Below are 19,927 nucleotides of genomic sequence, written 5' to 3' on the forward strand. Positions count from 1 at the left end.
GTCGTAGTATTGCGCATGTGCACCACTAGCCCCATCACGTGGTTGGTTTCGGGGCGCCCGACTTTTCGAACGAGGCCACCTCACCTGTAACCTGAGAATCTTCATTTCAAAGCTGGGGATCTCCATCGGAGCAAACAATCTTCCTCACGGCCTCTGTCCTCTTTTGGTTGCATTCTCATATCCACTTGCGATTTTGCAACTTACCCTCACCTGGTTGCCCATCTCTCTACCTGTCTTCTACCTGCAAGCTCTTTTAAGTCGCAACGCGCTTTCGTCGCGACAATGGCCAACTACCTCGCCTCCATCTTCGGAACAGAACAGGACAAAGTCAACTGCTCCTTCTACTACAAGATCGGTGCCTGTAGGCACGGTGATAGGTGCTCGCGCAAACATGTCAAACCATCCTATTCCCAGACAATCCTCATGCCCAACATGTACCAGAACCCTGCCTACGACCCGAAGAGCAAGATGAATCCGAGCCAGCTGCAAAACCACTTCGACGCCTTCTACGAGGATGTATGGTGCGAAATGTGCAAGTACGGCGAGCTTGAAGAATTGGTAGTGTGTGATAATAACAATGATCGTGAGTCTCCCACGCTCTCCTTGTCCTCGCTTGACAGCTGGGCTAATATGATGTCGTCGTAGATCTTATTGGAAACGTCTACGCCCGATTCAAGTACGAAGAAGACGCACAGGCGGCCTGTGATGCGCTGAACTCCCGCTGGTACGCTGCGCGACCGATATACTGCGAACTATCTCCGGTTACCGATTTCCGAGAAGCATGCTGTCGGTTAAATAGTGGCGAGGGATGTGTGCGCGGCGGATTCTGTAACTTCATCCATCGGAAGGATCCGAGCAACGAATTGGACCGGGAACTTCGTCTCAGCACGAAGAAATGGTTGAAGGACCGTGGTCGGGATGCGCGGAGTGTCAGCCGGAGCCCCAGCCCTGAGCCTACACGGCGGAGGTATTAAGCTGTCTTCGAATCTCATATCTGGTGTTCACTACGTGGCGTTGGGAGATTGACCATTTGTACTTCTACTTCGTTATGATATCAAGGCTTTGTAGTAATGACATGGCAAAATATGGCATACAGCCTTTAGCTTACTGGTCTGTTGTGAAAATTGCAGTTGGAATTCGTAAAACTTCCTCCGTCAACCCTTCCGAAGTCTTTTCTCCAATCTGCGCGCCTGCTCTCTTTGTGGAGTGCCTGATCCGGAGAAAATGGCTCTGTCTTGGCATCAACTCTTGGCGCGTCAGGCGCGTCGAACAAAGAAAAAAGCATCTCAACGGAGTCTCCCCTCGATTGTCCCCTCCATCCATCTTCACTTCTCGTCGTCGGCCGCTTGAATCACTTGTGGGAACACTGGCGACTTACCATGGCGGACGGCAGGGTTGGACACCGCTACGATGATAGCAACAGAGCATTTCTCCAAGCCTTAATGGCGCGCTCCACGATCACATTTGAAGAATCAAAGCCTCTCCTTGCTGCTATCCTCTCAGTGCGCCGTATGAGTATTCTCCCAAGGATATGATATAGCTACTCAACTAACGGGCTCTTCGAGCAGAAGGCGAACCTGTCTCCGAAGACGACATTACAGAAGAGCACCTCTCCTCGTTCATCGGCGCCGCCAACGCCGCGATCTCCCCATTCGACCTCGAAATACGAAGTACCCTCCCTCAAATCCAGATAAATGATGCTGAAGGCGCGGAAAATGCGGCTCCCGAACGCGTATATGCTCTTGTGAACACGACGAGTGACGGCCTTACGCAGCTCGCGACTACGTACACGGCGGATGATATCTCGTTCATCAAGCGCATTCTCGATAAGATGTTCGAAGCGAACAATAATAGGATTACGGAAGGCATGGCTATTAGCTCTATAGAGGCTGTACAACTGGCGAAGGTGCCTGGTGAAGCGAGCCGGCGGGAGTCGGGCGCTGCAACGCAGCAGACCCAAGGCGGGGCAGCACAGTCGTTGAGTATGACGCAGGCGGAGGTGGTGATGAAACAGCTTGTCGAAGACGGCTGGATGGAGAAGAGCAGGAGGGGGTACTATACCTTGAGTCCGCGTGGCCTTATGGAACTACGTGGTTGGCTCGTTGCGACGTACAATGACGAGGATGGTGATGGTAGAAGGCATAACAAGATTAAGTTTTGTGCAGCATGCAAGGATATCATCACTGTTGTAAGTTTATTGTCCCTCCGGATGATGGTATACTGACTATATAGGGCCAACGTTGTGGTAACCGCGAGTGCGGGGGCCGATTGCACGACCACTGTATGCGCAATTTCTTCCGGGTCCAGAAAGCAGAGCAGTGCCCTGTGTGCAGGGCACCATGGCCTGGAAATAAATTTGTTGGAGAGCGCGCCATTACGTCGGGCCAGAACAGACGAAACAATAATCCCCCACGGAGGAGTGCTGTTGGACCAAGTACACAGGAGACGCAATTGACACAATCGTCGGACCCTGTGAATGAGGATATGGATGGGGAAGACAGTGATTGAGGGTTGTCTGTCGGGCTGTCGAACGGGCCTGTTAGCCCATATGTAGTCGTCTTTCGAGGGAGGGTTCAAGGCCCTTACCGCCACTGTCATCATCACATCCGGCTGTCCCGTGCACTCCGACGATCTTAAGCGCCAGACATGATCACTATCTCCCCATTACGGCTCGTGGACCGACCGAATTACAAATTTACCGAATACCATTATAACTCTGGCTCGACATTGAGAGAACGCGCGCAATGGCCCCGGGTTTGGCTGTGCTGAACAGTATGCTATATCTCGCGACGGCAATCTCTTGTCTCCAAAAACAGAATGGATAGCTTAGTTGTCGGCTGGAATTGGCAAATCTTTATGGAAGACGACTTTCCGCCCTTGCTTCTCCATCGCCTCAACTGCGTTCTTCCTCCGCAACTCCCGCGCCTCCTGCTCACTCAAAAGCACAAAGTCATGCGTGAGCAGCTTTGTACCAACCTTGACGCCGTACTTCGCAGCCATACCCTCATCTTCAACAGTTGACAGGTCAACAATCAGCGACTCCTTAACACCAAATACTGGGTCGGATGTCTCGTATGGATCTCCTCGAGGGTATAGCGCACTGCTTCCGTTAGCCTCCACTCAATCCTCTGACTGGGTATGCCGAAAACACTCACGTTATCAAAAGATCGTACCCAGGCTTATCAAGCATGAAGTGCACATGGCCTGGCCGATTCGGATGCCTCCCCAGCGCGTTCAACATCTTCCCCACAGGCCCATCCATCGGAATCGGGTACGGTACAGGGACAATGGCCTGGAAGAAAAAGTTCCCTTCAGAATCGGACCTCAATACTCCGCGTCCATCGGGTCCCGCCCGATTCGGATTCTGCACATCGTAGAACCCCTTCGAGTCACCCTCCCACACATCAACTTTCACATCGTCCACCGGCCGCCCCTGCGTATCCTTAATAGAGCAAAGAACAAGCAACCTAGTTGCATCAGGATCAGAATGCAAAACCGCCCCATGCTGCATATCCTCCGCATCATGCGTATGGAACGGTCCCAGCACCGTCCCTTCCGTCGCTGGCGGCTGCCGCGGGTGATTGATCGCGTCAACGAGACTCGAAACCCCCAACGTATCCGAGAGCAGGATCATCTCGTGCCGCAGGTCATCGCTGATCTGCCCGATCTGCGTGAGGAACTGGATCCCTGCTTGCCATTCTTCTGAGCTGAGTCGGGTCTCGAGGCAGAAGTCGTGCAGGTGCGTTACGATTCTGTGGAGGAGGTAGCGCAGGCGCGGGTCGGTGCATTGACTGTTTACCAAATGGACGTTTTCGGTGATGTTTTCCGTCGTGAGGTCCTTCATCGGGGGGAGGGTGCGGGGTATGTCCGAGGGCGGCATCTTGCTAGGGGATCTGTCTGATGACTGGGGTTTGCTTGGTGTAGATGGAAGAGGCAAGCTTCGTTGAAGGTATGCAGTTTGATATCAGTCAATTATGAGGATGATTGGTGTTTTGGAGGAATCGAGCAAGGGGGTTGCTGGCTCGGGGAGATCCATGTGGCTGCTCGACGCCCCACAAAGGAACCCCATGTGGAGAGACTCAGATCTGTGGAGAAGCTGACAGGGGGTGCCCGTGCCACGGAGCATCTACTAGGTATGAGGATATCACAAGTGTTTCGGAGGGATGTGTAGTGTATGTGTGTGTGCGCTTGCTCATCTAATATGCATTATAACTTGATATATACACGCGGAGCCGATAAGCTCGTATTAAGGTCGAGACGGATCGCCCATCTTTCTTCCCGGCGGGCCCCCGCACGCTACCTGGGGTTGGCCATGGTTGTAGCGTCCAACTCATGAACAGGGACGGTGTCTCCGCCGAGCTCAGTACGGGCGTGGTTCCGCTCATCGAGCTCCCCAAATGCGTCATCAACAGGCATCTCCTTTGGATCAGTCTTCTGCTCAGACTTGAGTGGGATGGGGCTCGCGGCTTCTGGCCGCTGAAGCGCCTTGCGTCGCCGGGATCGTATAATAAACCAGATAACGGCGAGGAGAATCGCGACGCCAGCGATGCCGCCGACGACTCCGCCCGCTATGGCGCCGGTGTTTGTTGATTTGCTTTTGCGAGGGATCGCGGCCGCGGCCGGGGTCCACGAGGGCTCGGGCGGAACCTGAAAGAGGGCTTGTAGGGCTGGATCTGCCCAGCTTGATGGGTATGGCGAGCGTTCGATGTCCTCTGCTGTTGCCGAGGGGATGGAGTAGGTCGATAGCCCGGGCTATAGAGTTTGTTAGTTAGTTGAATGTTCCGCAATACCTTGGGAATTGGACATACGTCGAAGTCCATCCGGACAACTTCGGATTGGGCATCGTAGATAAATGCAGGTGTGTCGTAGCAGCCAGCGGTGAAGTTATCTGCCCAGGCCTGGCGTCCACCAAGGCCGAATATCTGTCGCCCGTACGCCTGGCAGGTGTGCGTCATTCGGCCCTTTGTAAGGCCGCCTGCTTTGTACCACTTGAACGACGGGATGGACAGGTATGAACTGTGTTGATTAGTCTAGGCTCAAACAGCTTGGGGGGGATACATACACGCCTGTTATGATATCCTGAGTTTCAAAGTCCGCACCGCTAATTACGTAGATTTGGAATGAGGAAGAGGAAGAATCGTGGACGACAGAGGCGCAAAATTGTGTCCTTGGACGGACATCGCCGGTGGTTGTCTGATTATACCACTCTCCTGACGCGATATCATAGATCTGCACGTAGTTCCAGGTGTTCTAAGTCCGTTAGCAGGTCCTATTATTCGTACACGTGATGGACCTACCGGGGTAAGCTCCGCGTTGGTACCGCTCTGAACCGAAGGGACTTCCCCGCCGAAGTAGACCAGGACACCTAGCTCGCCGACCGGGATATGAACAAGGGCGCCTTCCTGGACCGGCGTGAAGGGAGCGTCGAGCAGCGAGAACTCCTGTGTGGTCGTGTTGAACTGGATCATGCCTGTGGCGTACACCTTCGTGTCATCCGTGATTGACAGCGTGGTGTCGCTGCTCTGATAACCGCCGATCCAATACGCAGCCTGAATCTCCGGGACGTCGACGTGTGCTATGCAGGTTGTAAATTAGCTTTGGTTGGAGTTCGTGCTCGCTAGTTGGCTGGGGTTTGTACCGCCGTAAGAGAGCCGGACGGGCTTGACGCTTGTCTGCTGCAGTTCCCATGTTCCATCTGAAACGGTGTATGTCCACACCCCATCGTCGGCCGAAGTATTGCTCGCGCCACGTCCGCCGTAGCTGAAAAGAGTGGTGTTATCTTGGTTTGACCAGAGGGCTTGGTCCTTCAAATTGGGGACATCGGAAGATATCAAGCTCAGTTTGAAATTCGACCCGTCTCTTAAGTTCACTGGACGTGCAAGGTCAACCTCGACGAGGTAGTTGTCTGATCACAATTAGCGGAGACAGACGAGTCGGGAGGGGCAAGGCATACGTGAGGCATCGTTATCGTCAGGGACAATTCCCCCGTCGAGTCCAACCATGTAGAGAACATTGTCGGCAATGGTCGCTGGAACATCGTTATCCCTGACACAACATCAGGCTAATCGGGGAAACCCTGTGTCTCACGTACCCCCAAACTTGTAATTTCGACAAAACCCCCCAGAGAGGTCGCTCAGGGCGTGTCGTTTCGCGACCGTGGGAACTGCGCTGCTCCCAGCCACCTTGACAGCCATCCACACGACCAGGAGACAAACCAACCACGACATGTTGTCGAGGGCGTCGTCGCGAAGTTGACCTGGTCGCACACCGGGAAGATCAGGAACAGGGAGTCAATCCTTTGGACTTTGGGGAGGAAGAAAAGGCTTTCGGATCGTCGTGTGTCAGGCCCTTGGAGCAGGGGTTCTGATCGGCATGTCTCACGGCCCCGCGGATCCCTGCCTGTGTTGTCGTCAGCAGTCGCACGTTGAATGATCTGCACGCCTCCCAGCCAACGCGAGCAGCGCAGCATCCCAGCAATCTTCGTTGGCTTTTGCCTTCCCAGATAGAGATCTGCAATGGATGGGCCAATGATGGATGTGTTGGACGTCTGGAGGATGTTGGACGGTTAAAAGGTTGGACAGCCTGCCACATATCAACCCCCATTTCCCCCTCATGTTTCTCAACCATCCGCAACCGTCCTCTGCATTGTTCCTTGCTTGTTGTTCCTTTTCATCCTCCAGCCCTATGGAGTGCACGAGGCAGCCCACCGTTCTTGGCGGTTGCGGCTCCCCAGAGTGGCGCAGAGTGGACGGCAGTCCCTTCCTTTCCAAGGCTCTCGCTCCGGTCCAATGATCGGGGGTACACTCTCTCGCACGATTTGTTGAACCGCTCCTCGATGAACTGGACCTGATATCGAATGGACCGGGGATCTTCATCGTCTTGGAGATGATTTCGTTGGATTTCGTTGGATTTCGTTCTCCACCAGCCTTGGCAAGTGATGTCACGTGAAACTGAGTCAGCAACTGAGCTTGGCACGTGACCGGACCCTTCCTGGGCCTTGGTGAGAGGTTCTTCGCCCTGATGATTGACACAGACTCGGTCGTCCCTGAGACTCGACTTTGATCTTTTCGATTTGTTGACCAGTCGCATGGCTCGAGTCCTTCCCCGCGACATCACCCGAACCAGAGACGGAGCACTGCGCATTTGACTCTGAAAGCCAAGGTCGTGTCCACCCCGCGCCCCTTCGAGGCAGGAGAGAAGGGTATCTGGGAGGCTCAATCAGGCTTTGATCTTCGATATTCCTTCCGTTTACCCGCACTGAAGGGTTTCGGTTGCGCCATTCGGCCCTTACTGTCGTCGTCGATATGGATGGAATTCGGCACAAGCGCGATCTTGGTCGGGCCTAGACCATCTCCCCGCAATCTGGCCTCCCCACGAACACCAATCCTGGGGGGATGTCGATGCGCCATGTGATCCCTGGAGCAATTGGGTATATTGCAGATCACTTCAGCCTATGTTTTGGCTCTGGTGAAATCACCTGGTGGCTTCTTCGTGGTTCTTGTTGGTTCTTGGCCGCGCGACAGAATTCTGCAACTTCCGTTTGGGACAAGGAGCCGACGGGAAGCGATGCTGAAGAAACGTCGATATCAGCCTATTCACCTTTAGTGTTGGTTAGAAAAGAAACTGTGGCTTGCCGAGACCAGCCGTCGTTTCTTGACTGGATTCTCGAGACCCTGGGTGGCCACCGGCGTTGCAATTTCGCGATCATTGATGAGACGCTCCGTTGTCGAAATTCAACCGACCAGCCTGAAATGTTGGTCCGGCAAGCGGCATCGGCTGATATTCGATATTCTTCACATTTCGGTGCTTGACCGCTGATCCTATAAAGTGGACCGTTTCCTTCTGGAGAAGATCGTCAAATAAGCCCTCAGAACAAGTTCAGATTTCCAAACGATCAAGATGGTTTCCTTCTCGGCCCTTCTCCTTGCCTACTCTGCCGCTGTTGGAGCTTTGGCTGCTCCAACCGAGCAGTTTGAACGCTCTACCAATGAGACGGAGCTTTTGGCGCGTTCGACTCCCAGTTCTACTGGTTACCATGACGGGTACTACTACTCCTTCTGGACCGATGGCGGCGGTTCTGTGACCTACACCAACACTGCTGGAGGATCCTACAATGTGCAGTGGTCCAACGTGGGCAATTTTGTCGGCGGAAAAGGATGGAACCCTGGAGCTACAAGGTGCGATTTTTTTTTGAAGGCCCTGGTGGATGAGAAACGCTAATTCCAGCAGGACTATCAATTTCAGCGGTACCTTCCAACCCAGCGGCAACGGTTACCTTTCTATTTACGGGTGGACTCAGAACCCTTTGATCGAGTATTACATCGTGGAATCCTATGGCAATTACAACCCCGGCAGCGGCGCACAGCACCGTGGAACTGTGTACGCTGACGGCAGCAACTACGACATCTACACTGCTATGCGTTACAACGCGCCTTCGATCGAAGGCAACAAGGACTTCCAGCAGTTCTGGTCTGTCCGTCAAAACCACCGAACCTCCGGGAGTGTTAACGTTGGCGCGCACTTCAATGCTTGGTCTGGGCTTGGCATGCGTCTGGGCAACCACAACTATCAGATTCTGGCGACCGAGGGATATCAGAGCAGCGGATACGCTGCCATGACGGTTTCCTAGGCGCATCGAGACTTGACGCCTGCCGTGGCCAAGTGGTTTAGTGGGAGTGGGAGTGGAACTTGGTATTCGTGTGGCTTGCGCTTGGCTGGGGCGGCTGTCCGTCCCGGTAGGAAGAAATGGTGGCTCTCATTAATGTCTATATGTTAGTGTAGACATTGTCGATCGCTATAGCTATATTCAAAACGATGCTTCATCTTTCTACCTCTAAGCTGAAAATTCCCATCCGCTGCGGATCTGCTACTTTTCCTATAGCCAGTCCGGCACGGAGAGCCTTCCATTGTAGACAGTCTACAGCAATTTCCACGGACTGAACCGCATCAAGGCCTGATACCCGTACCGTATTACTTCTGGCCTTGTCAATGCTGAGTTTCCTACAAGCTAGCTACAACTCTACCTCCATGCAATGAACCTTCTATTCCCAAAAGAAATCCTTCTACTCCGCCGCCGGCAACTTACTCACCAACTTCTCACACAGCGCAATCAACGAGCTCGCATTGGTAACATCCAGCGTCGGCAACTCCGCCCCCAGCTCCAGACGCACCCAATTCCTCAACTCCACCGCCGCCAGCGAGTCCAGCCCATACGCCATCAGCGACTTCGCAGGCTCCAGCTCCGTCTCAAGACGCAGGATCTTCGTGAACTGCGCCGCAACAAGCTCCACAGCGACATTGACCGGTGCCACTACGTCGCCGCCAGACCTATGCAGCATCTTGAACGCCCGGATCGCCTGGTCGCCCTTGCCTCCGCCACTGTTTCCGTCCTTGCCGGTGGAATCAGCCGCGCGCTGCGCAAAATGATACCCGAATCGCGCCTCGCGGCGGAGATCCGAGTCATCGGGGAGCGGGAACCCGATCCCCGTTACGAGTTGCGCCGCGGACGCAGGGTTGATGGGCGTCTCTGTGCTTGTGATCCCAAGCCCGGCTTGTTGCATGATCGAGAGGCCTAGGATCTGGCGCAGGGTGCGCTCCAGGATAGGCGTCCACTGCCTCTTGTCGAAGTGGGTGTCCATGCCGCCCTGCTCGGCGACGTAGCCGACATCCTCGATGAGGCCGAGGTCGACGGCGTTGGCACGGAGCCCCTGGGCGTGACGGTAGTGGGCGAAGGCGTCGAGGAAGGTGTTGGCGGCGGAGTAGTTGGATTGGCCCTTTTTGCCGACGATGCCGGAGATACTGGAGAGGAGGGTGAAGAAGTCGAGGGGGCGGGAGGCGTGGTGGTGGTGGTGCTCGAGGGAGGCGTGGTGTAGGGCCCAGGTGCCGTGGAGTTTGGCGTGGAGGGCGCTGTGGTAGTCGGTGACTGTCATTGTTTCGTAGGGTTTGTCCTGTTCGTGTGTAAGTGGTCTGTCTGTCTATTCTATTCGTTTACGGAGTAATGGAGGGCTAGGGGAGGGGGCTTACCTTGAGAATCATAGCGCCTTGGATAACCCCGGCAATGGGGGGAGAGGCTTCCTGGAAGACCTTCCGGGCGAAGTTGATGTCGCCAACGTCTCCCTTTGCTTCGATGATCTCGCAACCGTACGAACGGCAGTTCGCAACAGTCTTTTGAGAAGCCTTGTCCGCGATCCCGCTCCGGGAGATGACAATGATCCGACGCGCTCCGTGTCTCGCCATGTGGATTGCCAGGTTCCCGCAGAGGCCCTTGAGCCCGCCGACGATAAGGTAGGATGCGTCCTCGCGGAGCACAAGCTGCCGAACAGCAGGCCGGATGGGCACCTGGACATGGGGGTTCTCGCCGCTGGAGATGACAACCTTCCCGATGTGTCGGCCGCCTCGGATATGCGCGAGGGCGGAGGGGATATCGTCGAAGCCAAAGGTGGTGATGGGGTGGATTGCACTGATGTGTTTGGCGTTCACGAGGTCAAATATCTCGTCAAGTAGGCTGTCACTGTCAGCACTCTGAGTATACAGCACGGAGGAAAGACAAGACATACCGATCAATCAGGGAATCCGAAATGTCCTTCGTATACGAAAAATCCATCGCCCGGAACGAGCAATTGCGGTCGAACGGCTCCATGGACAGCGAGTTCCTATCTACAATGTCCTTCTTCCCGATCTCGACGAAGGTCCCTCCGTCGGCCGTGATGCGCCAGGACTCATCTAGCATCTCGCCGGTCAGCGAGTTGAGGATAACGTCCACGCCGCGGCCGTGGGTCTGCTTCAAGATTGCGGCGGCGAAGTCGGTGGTGCGCGACGAGAAGATGTGGTCGTGAGGGATTCCGTAGGTGTCCGCGAGGAACTGGCGCTTTTCGTCTGTGCCGGCTGTGACGAAGACCTCTGCGTTCCTGTACTGGGCGAGTTGGATCGCGGAGAGACCGACGCCGCCGGAGGCAGAGTGGATGAGGACGGTCTGCGTTGTTAGAGAAGGTTGAGCAAATAATAGACGAGCTTGCGGGGGCTTACCTGGCCATCCTTGAGGTTCGCGAGGTGGTACAAAGAGTATATAGACGCGAGGTAGACAGACGGGATGGTTGCTGCTTCCTATAGACTTGTTAGGGCTGCATTGTGAGAACGTCCATGGATGGCTGGCGATTACCTCAAAAGTCATCCAGTCAGGGAATACATGAGCCCGTCCGACAGGAACCTGCAAGCGGTTCGCATAACTGCCATTAACCAAGAAGCACACTCGATCTCCAACGCTAAACTTGGTCACTCCTGGCCCAAGACGCCGGACGATACCCGCAGCCTCGTAGCCGAGGGTATATTCGTTCTCAGGAACGATGCCCATCGTCACAGCGACATCCTATACCCTCGTTAGCCGGAACATCCCGCGTCGGAGAGAAGGAGTTTAGTTCAGGTTCACCTTGAAATTCACCCCAGCCGCAAGCACCTCGACCTCGACACGCCCCTCCCCCACGGGGACCTCCCCAACGCCATTCTCCGCCCATGTGAGACCCTGGAACGTGCCCATGCGCTCAGCCCGCAGCGAAACCGCCGCCCTGGAGCCATGCAGATCCCTCACGACCGGCTCAGCGCCGTGCCTCTCAACACGCTTGAACTCGTTAACCGGCCCATCGGGCACAACACGATGGACATAGAGTAGGCCATCGCGCTCCGCAAACTCCGTCTCCACGAACTGTTTCGGACGCGGCGCGCGGACGAACTCCAGGACGCGCCGGATGGCTGCGTCCGTTGCCGGGCCTGTGGGGGATTCCACGTCTAGCGTGGTCAGCTTTGCGTTTGCGTCTTCCATCCGGATCACGCGGAAGAGGCCGGGTGCGAGTGCCGTGTTGGGGTTGGTTACTTTCACTTGTGCGCCCTGGGTTACCCAGAGGAACGGGTTTCCTGAGGCGACGAGGGACTGGAGGGCGGTCCATTGCTCTGCGTTGATTGTGGAGAGGACTGGGGTGGTCAGTTCGTCGAGGATTAGGATGGCTGTCCCTGCGGCTGGCTGGGTGAACGGCAGTGGTTGCTCTGTTATGGTCCAGCCGGAGGACTCGAGAGCTTCCCTGAGCGATGGGGATAGAGAAGAATTGCTTGAGAAGCGCGGGATGACCAGGGTTTGTGACTTGGGGTCGTGCACCTCGGCCGATGGCGGGGGGTGGTATAATGAGGCTTTGGTACTCTCGCTGATTGCGACTTCGAGAGCCGTGCCTAGTCCTGGTAATTCGACCCCCTCCGTCGTTGTAACTGCGTGATGCGCAGGAATCTCCGACTGCAGGGCCAGCTCGGGGATCTTGGGCTTGGGCCCAGATTCAGCCTCCAACAGGGGGGTTGTCGCGAACGAGGACTCGATTGTGACTTCAGGAGACTTGACTCCGTCCGGTGTGCCTGGAGACGACCGTGGAGGAGACGACGACCGTGCAGAGCCAGACCCGGAAGTGCCAAACGCAGGCTCGCTGTCCTTACTCTGGACGAGCAGCGTATACCCGCCAGATGAGGAGAGGGCTAGGGCAAGCTGTCTCAGGAGCTCCTCGCCAGCGTCGTCTCCGACCTTCACGATGGATAGATCGAAGCTGTCCTGAGGGAGGTCCAGCCCCTCCTTTGCCGCGTTCAGCAACAAGAACGATGTGTTCCGCTTCTCCTCGTGCTGCGTCTGCACGCTGACGAGCTTCCGGCCGTCGACCGCAGCAAAGGTATACTCAAGGTACGCAGCCCGAGACGACGCGTCGCCGCTATCAAACCAGAGCGACGACGATGTATCCGCCGGATCGAGGGAAATCTCCAAGACCTTGAGCGCAGGCGTCTTATGCGCGATGAGGTCAATCACACTGTCAATTCGGTCACGAGGAGTAGCAGCAGCAGCAGCATCCGGGAGATCCAGCAGCTGCTCCTGAGACAGGAAGGTGATATCGGGCTTCCACAGGATCTGGTCGAAGGTGTGAGGATCTTCCTTGACGACGCCCGTGTCGAGCTCTGCGAAGCGAAGCCCGCGCATCTTCACGAGCAGCGCGCCTGTCTCGGGGTCGTACACGGTGCAGTTGGCGACGTAGCTCTTCGCTTCGGAGGGACGGCCACGCCCGGAGTATTGCGAGTTTGCGAGGGACAGCCCGGTTGTCAGGGTCCTCGGGACGCTGTTGATGACCAGGTCGTCGAGTAACGACGGCACAACGACGGCATTGAGCGAGCTGCGCTCACCAGCCCACAGAGACGGCGTGACCGTCTGGAAGCACCCATCCAGGGACGCCGGGTGGACAGGGTAGTAAGACTGGGGATTCCATCTTGATTCAGGCTCTGCCAGAGAAACCAGACTGCGTCCGTGCCGCTGGCCGCTGGTCGATTCCACCTGGATGAGCTTCTGGAACGCAGGGCCGAACCCGTACCCGATCTCGCTCTGCGCTTTGTACCACAGGCGTCCGGCGGTTGGGTACGTCAAGTCTCCTCCAGCCTGGTCTGTGGGAATCGTCTCCTCAACGGCATCCTGGACACGCACAAGCCCAGACGAATGGTCAATCACCAGATCCCCGTTCGTCGACGCAATGCGGAACTCATGCCATGCCTTGCCCCCGGACTGCTGCTGCTGCTGTGTGAGCCACACGAGAACCTCCGTATCCTTCCCCTCCTCCAGGACAAGCGCCTTGTCGAACCGGACATTGCGAAACCGGTACGCGAGTTCGTTCGCCGACTCCGGCGTGCTGCCCTCGGCCCCAGTCGCCTTGTGCTTCTGCCAGAGCGCCTCCAGCGCCATGCTGATGAACCCGGACCCGGGCATCAGCACGTTCGCGCCCATCTTGTGGTCCCTGAGCCAGGGCACGTTGGCGAGATTCAGGTGCGCGCGCCAGCTCGGCGACTGCCACGAGGTCGCGAGCACCTTGCTCCCCAGGAGATCGTGGGAGACGAACTTCTTGAAGCGCCAGTCGCGGCTTGCGGCGTTTTCGTGCCAGTACTTGATCGAGTGGTTCCAGACGTAGTTGGGGAGGTCAACGATCGTCAAGGGCCTAACGACATTATCATTGTACCGATTCACCTGCGTGAAGTCGACGACGTGCCCGGCGGTGAATAGTCGACCGGCCGTGTCGAAGAGCGAATATCCGGCTTTCGCGCCGCAAGACCACGCGGGGGCGTATACGATGTTCGCGCCCTCTCTCGGCAGGGTCTTCTGGATCTGCTTTATGGGTCCGGCCAGGGCGCCCGAGGGGCCGATTTCGATGAGGAAGTTGGGCGCGCTGCCCGGGCTGGACGTGAGCATTTCGCGCGCGGCGTCGTCGAACCGCACGGCCGAGACCATGTTCGTCTTCCAGTATAGTGCGTCTGCGGCGTCTGTCTTCTTCTTCCCGGTGACGGAGGAGAACATGCTGACCTCCTGGTCGTTCCCGGGGGTGGACTGGAAACCGTAGGCTTGGAGGAGGGCCTCGTACTCCTCGCCGATGACGCCCATGAGCTGTGAGTGATACGCCAGGTCGACCTGCAGCAGGCGCGCGAAGTGTCCGTCGGCCTTCAGCGCGGCCTCCAGCGCCTCTAGTGTCGGTCTCTTGCCGGAGACAGTGAGACTGCTCGGGCTGTTGTAGCAGGCAATCCAGGCGCTTCTTTCTCCGTGCTTCTCCTCCTGCTCTTCCAGGTAGGGGGTAAGGGCGTCGGCGCCGAGTCCCACAGCCAACATGCCGACATTGCAATCTACCTCGTCCTTCCGGTTGAGAGCGGCGCGGCCACGATAGAAGGCTGCGACGATTGCGCCGGCGCGGGTGAGGAGGCCCGCTGCATACGCGGCTGCGATTTCGCCAGAGGAGTGCCCGATCACGGCGGTGGGCGAGACACCCCAGCTCTGAAGGATGGCGAAAATGGCCAGCTGGAGGGCCGTGACGAGCGGTTGGGAGAATTCAGGTTGACGGAGATGTTCCGCGGTGCGAGGTTGCGTGAGTTCGTCTGCTGCTGTCAGCCCTACTACTCCCAGGAAGAGGGGGGGGGCCATACCGATGAGAGACCATTGAGGCGGGAAGGGAAGCTGCTGGAGAACCTCATCCAGTTCCTCAAAGATTGAGCGCGTCCAGGGGAAGTACTCGAGCAGATCGAGGCCCATCTGCGGCCACTGCGCGCCCTGACCGGTGAAGACGAAGCCAATCCGCGGGGTCTCGGACTGCTTCTTGCCCAGCACGAAGGCGTTCTCGTCGAAGTCCGTGCTCGTTGTGGTCAGGTATGCGCGATGGAAGAATCGCGAGCGTCTCTCCGACAGCGTATACGCGAGGTCAGACAGCTTCACCTTGACCCTGGGGTTGATGAGGTGGTTCGTTAGGGCACGGATGTTGGCGCGCAGGGTCGCCTCGTCGTTGGCCGAGACGACGAGCGTATGCGGGCGGCTCTCTTCGAGCTCGTCGTCTAGATCGAAGTCCGCATCATCGGACTGGTATGACGAGACGTGTCGTGGGCCGTGGGGGAGACGCGCTTCTTCGACGACGACGTGGACGTTTGAGCCCCCGTAGCCGAAGGAGTTGACGCTGGCACGGCGGATCGACGAGGCGGGCCAGGGGATGGCGGTGCGTGAGGCTCTGACCTTCCATCCGGCGAAGTCGACTGTACATAAGAGATGAGTGGACTTGTATGGTACGTCTGCAAAGGGAAAGGGGCGTACTCTTTGGGCTGGGGTTCTCGAAGGTCGGATTCCCGGGGATGATGCCGTTCTCGATGGCCAGCACAGCCTTGAGAAGGCCGGAGTTGCCGGCTGCGGGCTCGGCGTGGCCGACATTGCTTTTAATCTGGACATATGATGAGTAGAGATTCTCTGAATGCAGACAGTGGTTCATACAGAGCCAATAATGAGCGGCTTCTCCGGACTGCGAGACGTTGCGAAGACCGACGCTGCACCGCCGACTTCAGTCGGGTCTCCGGCCTGGATGCATTAGTTCGCCAACACATAGTCAAGATAGGTTGAAGGGTGAAGGCTTACCTGCGTCCCCGTCCCATGGCACTCCAGATAGCTCGTCTCGCTATAGTCCGCAATCCCAGCGTTCGCATACGCAGCCCGAATAGCCACAGCCTGGGCCTCAGCGCTGGGACTCGCAATCCCCGGCGTGCGCCCATCACTGTTCGTGCTGGACCCGCGAATCACCGCGCGAACGGGGTCCCCATCGCGGATCGCATCGGAGAGCCTCTTGACGATGATCGCACTGACAGCCTCGGCCTTGACGTATCCATCCGCCGCGACGTCGAAGGTATGGCACAGCCCCGTGGGCGAGTGTGCCGTGCCCACGGCGCCAATGTCCATGACATGCTCCGGGTTCAGGTACAGGTTGCTGGCGGCGACGATGGCCGCGTTGATCTCGCCGGCGCGTAGGTACCGGCACGCAACGTCCAGGCCGACCAGGGAGCCCGAGCAGGCCGTGTCGATGGTCATGCTGGGGCCCTTGATGTTAAGGAAGTGGCTGAGGCGGTTGGCGAGGATGGCGCGCCCGACGCCGACGGTGATATTTGCCGGTCGGTCGTCCGGGTCTCTGCCTTGCATGTCGCCGTAATCTATGCAGAATCGCTCGAGTTAGCGGTTGACTTCAGGGGATGGATGAACAAACCTGACGCAAAGGACCCGACGAAGCAGCCCACCGGCGCGCCATCCAGACTCTCCAGGGTAATCCCCGAGTTCTCCAGCCCCTCAACGACAACCTCCAGCATCTGCCGCTGGTTCGGATCCATGGAGATAGCGTCTGTCTTGGAGATTTCGAAGAACGATGCGTCAAAGTCTGCCGGGTCGATGCCCTCCAGGAACATCCCGCCCAGCGGACGCATCGTCCGCGGCTTATGTGACCCATCCCAGTGGGCGTCGAGGTTGAATCTGTTCTCCGGCACCTTGTTCGAGGCGATCCCGCCGCGCTCGAGCAGCTCCCAGAGTTTGCGTGGGTTTGTGCTTCCGCCGGACAGACGGCAGGCGAAGCCGAGAATGGCGATTGGTTCTGGGGGTGTGGACATGGACACAGTGTTGGATATAGATGTCGTATGTGTCTGTGATTGTCTATACAGTGTCTATGATGGGGTATAGATGGAAAACCTTGGAGTATAAGGGGTCTACCGGTCATCCCAAGTGTGTACAAGCAGTACATGCGTAGATATAGAGAAACCGACGCTCCCTGGCCACATCTCGCCACAGAGAGGCTCTGGTCTGAAACGGCGGATTTGCATACCGAGTATACTCCCCTCCAGGACCCTATTGGGCGGAAATTGCGTTTCTTCACAGATCCCTGCGGAATTCCTATCTATCTGTAGATTATACGAGAAACAGCCCCTGCGGCGGAGTTGATGCATGCTGAGATTATCGTCAGTGCTGTATTACCACGCGCGGGGCGTTCGTAGCTTGATCCTTCTGACAGGGGCTGAGCAGCTGGGGGGTCGAAGAGGGGGGTCAAAGAGGGAGGGTGGTGCATAGTATGGACGATATATCCGTGATCCATCCTGTGCGCTCTGGAAGTTATCATAACGCACTTCATTGAACTCGGAGATGGCTCCTGTATCAAGCTACCAGCCAATTGAGATCAAAACGATCGATGGCATCACAATCCGGGGATGGTTCTACGGTGCTGAGCGGAAGGGCCCAGCTATCATTATGACGCCGGGGGTACGCCTATACCCAAGAGACAACGAGAGACGACGAGAGACGACGAGAAAAGGCTAACACTGCGCAGTTCAACTGCGTGAAGGAGATGCTCCTGCCAGACCTCGCAGAGACCTTCCAGTCCCAGGGATACAACGCCCTGATCTACGACCCCCGAAGCATCGGCGACAGCGACGGCGCGCCACGCAATCTGATCGATCCACTGCAGCAGGCAGAGGATCTCGCGGGTACGTCCTCCGAGCAATTCGTCAAGCTCTGCTCTTGCTTACCACGACAGACATCGTCACGCACATCTCTGGCCTCCCCAGCGTCGACCCGTCCCAGATTATCCTCTGGGGCATGTCCTTCGGCGGCACGGTGAGCGCCTGCGCGGCCGCCGTCGACAGACGCGTCAAGGCCCTGGTCATGGTCTGCCCGATCCTCAGCTTCATCCGGCCGGAAAAGCGCGAGAAGGCCTTTGCGCAGCTCATCCGCGACCGTGTCTCCCAGCTCCGCGGGAACGAGCCCTTCAGCTTACCCCCCTTCAACAGTAAAGGTGAGAACCCGATCGGGATGGCCGGGTCCGGGGGACCCGGCGGGCTCGAGGCGTACGGATTCATGAACGCAGTCATCGACCGGGGTGCACCGAATTTCCGGAACCTGATTGCCCTGCAGACGTATCAGAAGCTGGCGATGTGGGCACCGAAGGAGGCGCTGAAGCTGGTGGACGCGACGCCTGTGATGATGGTGACGCCGGAGTTGGATACGATGTCGCCGCCGGAGGAGCAGAGGGCGGCGTTTGAGGGGTTCCAGCAGGCAAAGAGGTTCTTTCTGGCGAAGGGGAAGGGCCATCTTACGGTGCTGAGCGGGGATGGGTCGGAGGAGGTGATTGAGGCCATGGGGGAGTTCATCAGGGGGGGGCTCTTTTGGGGGAGGTGGAGTGATTCTTTGTCTCTGTAGACAACGTCGCCCTTGATTTGTCAATGAACATGCTACCGAAGGATCAATTCGCCTATTGCTCTTCTCATACTAACTCATCAAGGCTAGCAAGAAGCCACGACAAGCATTGCACAAGCCAGGGCGGCCATCTGCACGGTCAGCGCACTAGCGCACAGCATGTCTGACGGTGCATTCAGTCCCATCAGCTCAGAGGTAAGATGCTCCGTCAGCCTCTTTGTTGCGTTACAAATCATCCTATCGGCTTGATTACCAGGCCCTCAAAGGAAAAAGTCTCCGAACACGACGGAGAGAAACGCGGCCGGCGTATTTAGCTGTCAGACATGGAGAGGGGGGAAGGGGGTGATGGCTCTCGCTGAAGCGACGCCACTCGCTTAAAACGATCCCAGACAAGGACACGGACTCAGGCTCGTATTCCGTTTTCAGCAGGATCGTATTCGATATTCGATCTTCGACATGGCCCCGACGATCGTCCTCATCACCGGCGCGAGCCGCGGCATTGGCCGAGGCCTCCTCGAGCAATACATCTCCAAGCCACACCACACCATCATCGCCGCAAACCGCGACCCTTCGCACGCGACCTCGCAGGAGCTAACCGCCCTCCCGACGGCCGAGGGCACCGTCGTCAAGCTCGTCAAGCTGGACGCCACGTCCGAGACGGACGGCGCCGTCGCGGCAGAGACACTCCGGGCTTCCTGGGGCATCGAGCATATCGACATTCTGATCGCAAACGCGGGGATCGCGTTCGTCTGGCCGAAAATTGACGACGTGCGCATCGAGGATATCAAGGCGCATTTCGAGACGAATGTGTTTGGGTTTGTGCGGCTTTACCAGGCCTTCGCGGGGTTCCTGAGGGCTGCGCGGGATCCCAAGTTGGTGACCATCGGGTCTAGTGCGGCGTTTCTAACGGTACGTTCTGTCGTCTGTTTGAAAATACTAGTATAAGCTGATGGAGTATATTGCATAGTGAGTCCTATTCAAAATCTCCTCGGGGATGTACTGAACATCTAGGAACGCAATCACCTTCCCCAACGCCGCATACGGCCCAACCAAGATCGTGCAGCACTGGTACACCAAGACCATCTCCGTGCAGGAGCCATGGCTGACAGCGTTCCCGATTGACCCTGGGTGCGTACTAGACACCCCTTTATGCCAAATCACTAACGCGACAACGCAGATTCGTCCAAACCGAGATGGGCAACCGCGGCGCAAACAACTTTGGTCTGGAGAAGGCCATCATCTCCGTCGACGAGAGTGTTCGCGGCGTTGTTCGGGTCATCGACGAGTCGACGAGGGAGACGCATAGCGGGAAGCTGTGGAAGTGGACTGGCGAAGAGGAGCCTTGGTAGCTTGACGCCTGGTTTAGATTAATCTATCATTTCTTGCTCTACAAAC

General features: G+C 57.0%; 9 protein-coding genes across 9 annotated transcripts; 5 read left to right on the plus strand and 4 right to left on the minus strand.

Moving 5' to 3' along the window:
- The first annotated feature begins 104 nt into the window (after positions 1-104).
- BJX67DRAFT_362111 (zinc finger CCCH domain-containing RNA-binding protein) lies at positions 105-1,115 on the plus strand. Its single transcript, XM_071029960.1, has 2 exons — positions 105-583; positions 646-1,115. The coding sequence occupies exons 1-2, from the start codon at positions 283-285 to the stop codon at positions 972-974; spliced, it is 630 nt and encodes a 209-aa protein (XP_070882929.1). The 5' UTR covers positions 105-282; the 3' UTR covers positions 975-1,115.
- A 185-nt stretch (positions 1,116-1,300) lies between these two features.
- On the plus strand, positions 1,301-2,667 carry BJX67DRAFT_228932 (non-structural maintenance of chromosomes element 1 family protein). The gene is made up of 3 exons (XM_071025893.1): positions 1,301-1,509; positions 1,569-2,188; positions 2,233-2,667. Exons 1-3 carry the CDS (start codon positions 1,380-1,382, stop codon positions 2,506-2,508), a joined length of 1,026 nt encoding a protein of 341 aa, XP_070882930.1. The 5' UTR covers positions 1,301-1,379; the 3' UTR covers positions 2,509-2,667.
- A 46-nt stretch (positions 2,668-2,713) lies between these two features.
- Positions 2,714-4,088, minus strand: BJX67DRAFT_228921 (intradiol ring-cleavage dioxygenase). Its single transcript, XM_071025891.1, has 2 exons — positions 3,156-4,088; positions 2,714-3,100 (listed from the first exon to the last, which is right to left on the minus strand). Exons 1-2 carry the CDS (start codon positions 3,878-3,880, stop codon positions 2,827-2,829), a joined length of 999 nt encoding a protein of 332 aa, XP_070882931.1. The 5' UTR covers positions 3,881-4,088; the 3' UTR covers positions 2,714-2,826.
- On the minus strand, positions 4,089-6,448 carry BJX67DRAFT_228927 (putative cell wall anchored protein). Its single transcript, XM_071025892.1, has 7 exons — positions 6,092-6,448; positions 5,954-6,028; positions 5,639-5,905; positions 5,298-5,575; positions 5,063-5,250; positions 4,809-5,016; positions 4,089-4,752 (listed from the first exon to the last, which is right to left on the minus strand). Exons 1-7 carry the CDS (start codon positions 6,225-6,227, stop codon positions 4,297-4,299), a joined length of 1,608 nt encoding a protein of 535 aa, XP_070882932.1. The 5' UTR covers positions 6,228-6,448; the 3' UTR covers positions 4,089-4,296.
- On the minus strand, positions 6,336-7,268 carry BJX67DRAFT_228919 (uncharacterized protein). The gene has a single exon (XM_071025890.1). The coding sequence runs from the start codon at positions 7,141-7,143 to the stop codon at positions 6,670-6,672; it is 474 nt and encodes a 157-aa protein (XP_070882933.1). The 5' UTR covers positions 7,144-7,268; the 3' UTR covers positions 6,336-6,669.
- Positions 7,269-7,845: 577 nt separating this feature from the next.
- On the plus strand, positions 7,846-9,039 carry BJX67DRAFT_228940 (glycoside hydrolase family 11 protein). The gene is made up of 2 exons (XM_071025894.1): positions 7,846-8,177; positions 8,230-9,039. Exons 1-2 carry the CDS (start codon positions 7,900-7,902, stop codon positions 8,627-8,629), a joined length of 678 nt encoding a protein of 225 aa, XP_070882934.1. The 5' UTR covers positions 7,846-7,899; the 3' UTR covers positions 8,630-9,039.
- Positions 9,040-9,062: 23 nt separating this feature from the next.
- Positions 9,063-16,956, minus strand: fma-PKS (polyketide synthase fmaB; the record flags this gene model as incomplete). Its single annotated transcript, XM_071033604.1, has 11 exons — positions 9,063-9,947; positions 10,024-10,504; positions 10,557-10,972; positions 11,026-11,103; positions 11,159-11,365; positions 11,426-14,925; positions 14,974-15,570; positions 15,629-15,752; positions 15,803-15,886; positions 15,944-16,509; positions 16,563-16,956. 11 exons carry the CDS (start codon positions 16,954-16,956, stop codon positions 9,063-9,065), a joined length of 7,332 nt encoding a protein of 2,443 aa, XP_070882935.1.
- Positions 16,957-17,482: 526 nt separating this feature from the next.
- Positions 17,483-18,535, plus strand: fma-AT (acetyltransferase fmaC; the record flags this gene model as incomplete). Its single annotated transcript, XM_071033605.1, has 3 exons — positions 17,483-17,599; positions 17,667-17,823; positions 17,874-18,535. 3 exons carry the CDS (start codon positions 17,483-17,485, stop codon positions 18,533-18,535), a joined length of 936 nt encoding a protein of 311 aa, XP_070882936.1.
- Positions 18,536-18,988: 453 nt separating this feature from the next.
- Positions 18,989-19,881, plus strand: BJX67DRAFT_390262 (NAD(P)-binding protein; the record flags this gene model as incomplete). Its single annotated transcript, XM_071034614.1, has 3 exons — positions 18,989-19,431; positions 19,544-19,660; positions 19,710-19,881. 3 exons carry the CDS (start codon positions 18,989-18,991, stop codon positions 19,879-19,881), a joined length of 732 nt encoding a protein of 243 aa, XP_070882937.1.
- Between the last annotated feature and the right edge of the window lie 46 nt (positions 19,882-19,927).

The sequence above is a fragment of the Aspergillus lucknowensis genome, assembly GCF_044049455.1.
Source record: "Aspergillus lucknowensis strain CBS 449.75 chromosome Unknown BJX67scaffold_45, whole genome shotgun sequence".
Lineage (NCBI taxonomy): Eukaryota > Fungi > Ascomycota > Eurotiomycetes > Eurotiales > Aspergillaceae > Aspergillus > Aspergillus lucknowensis.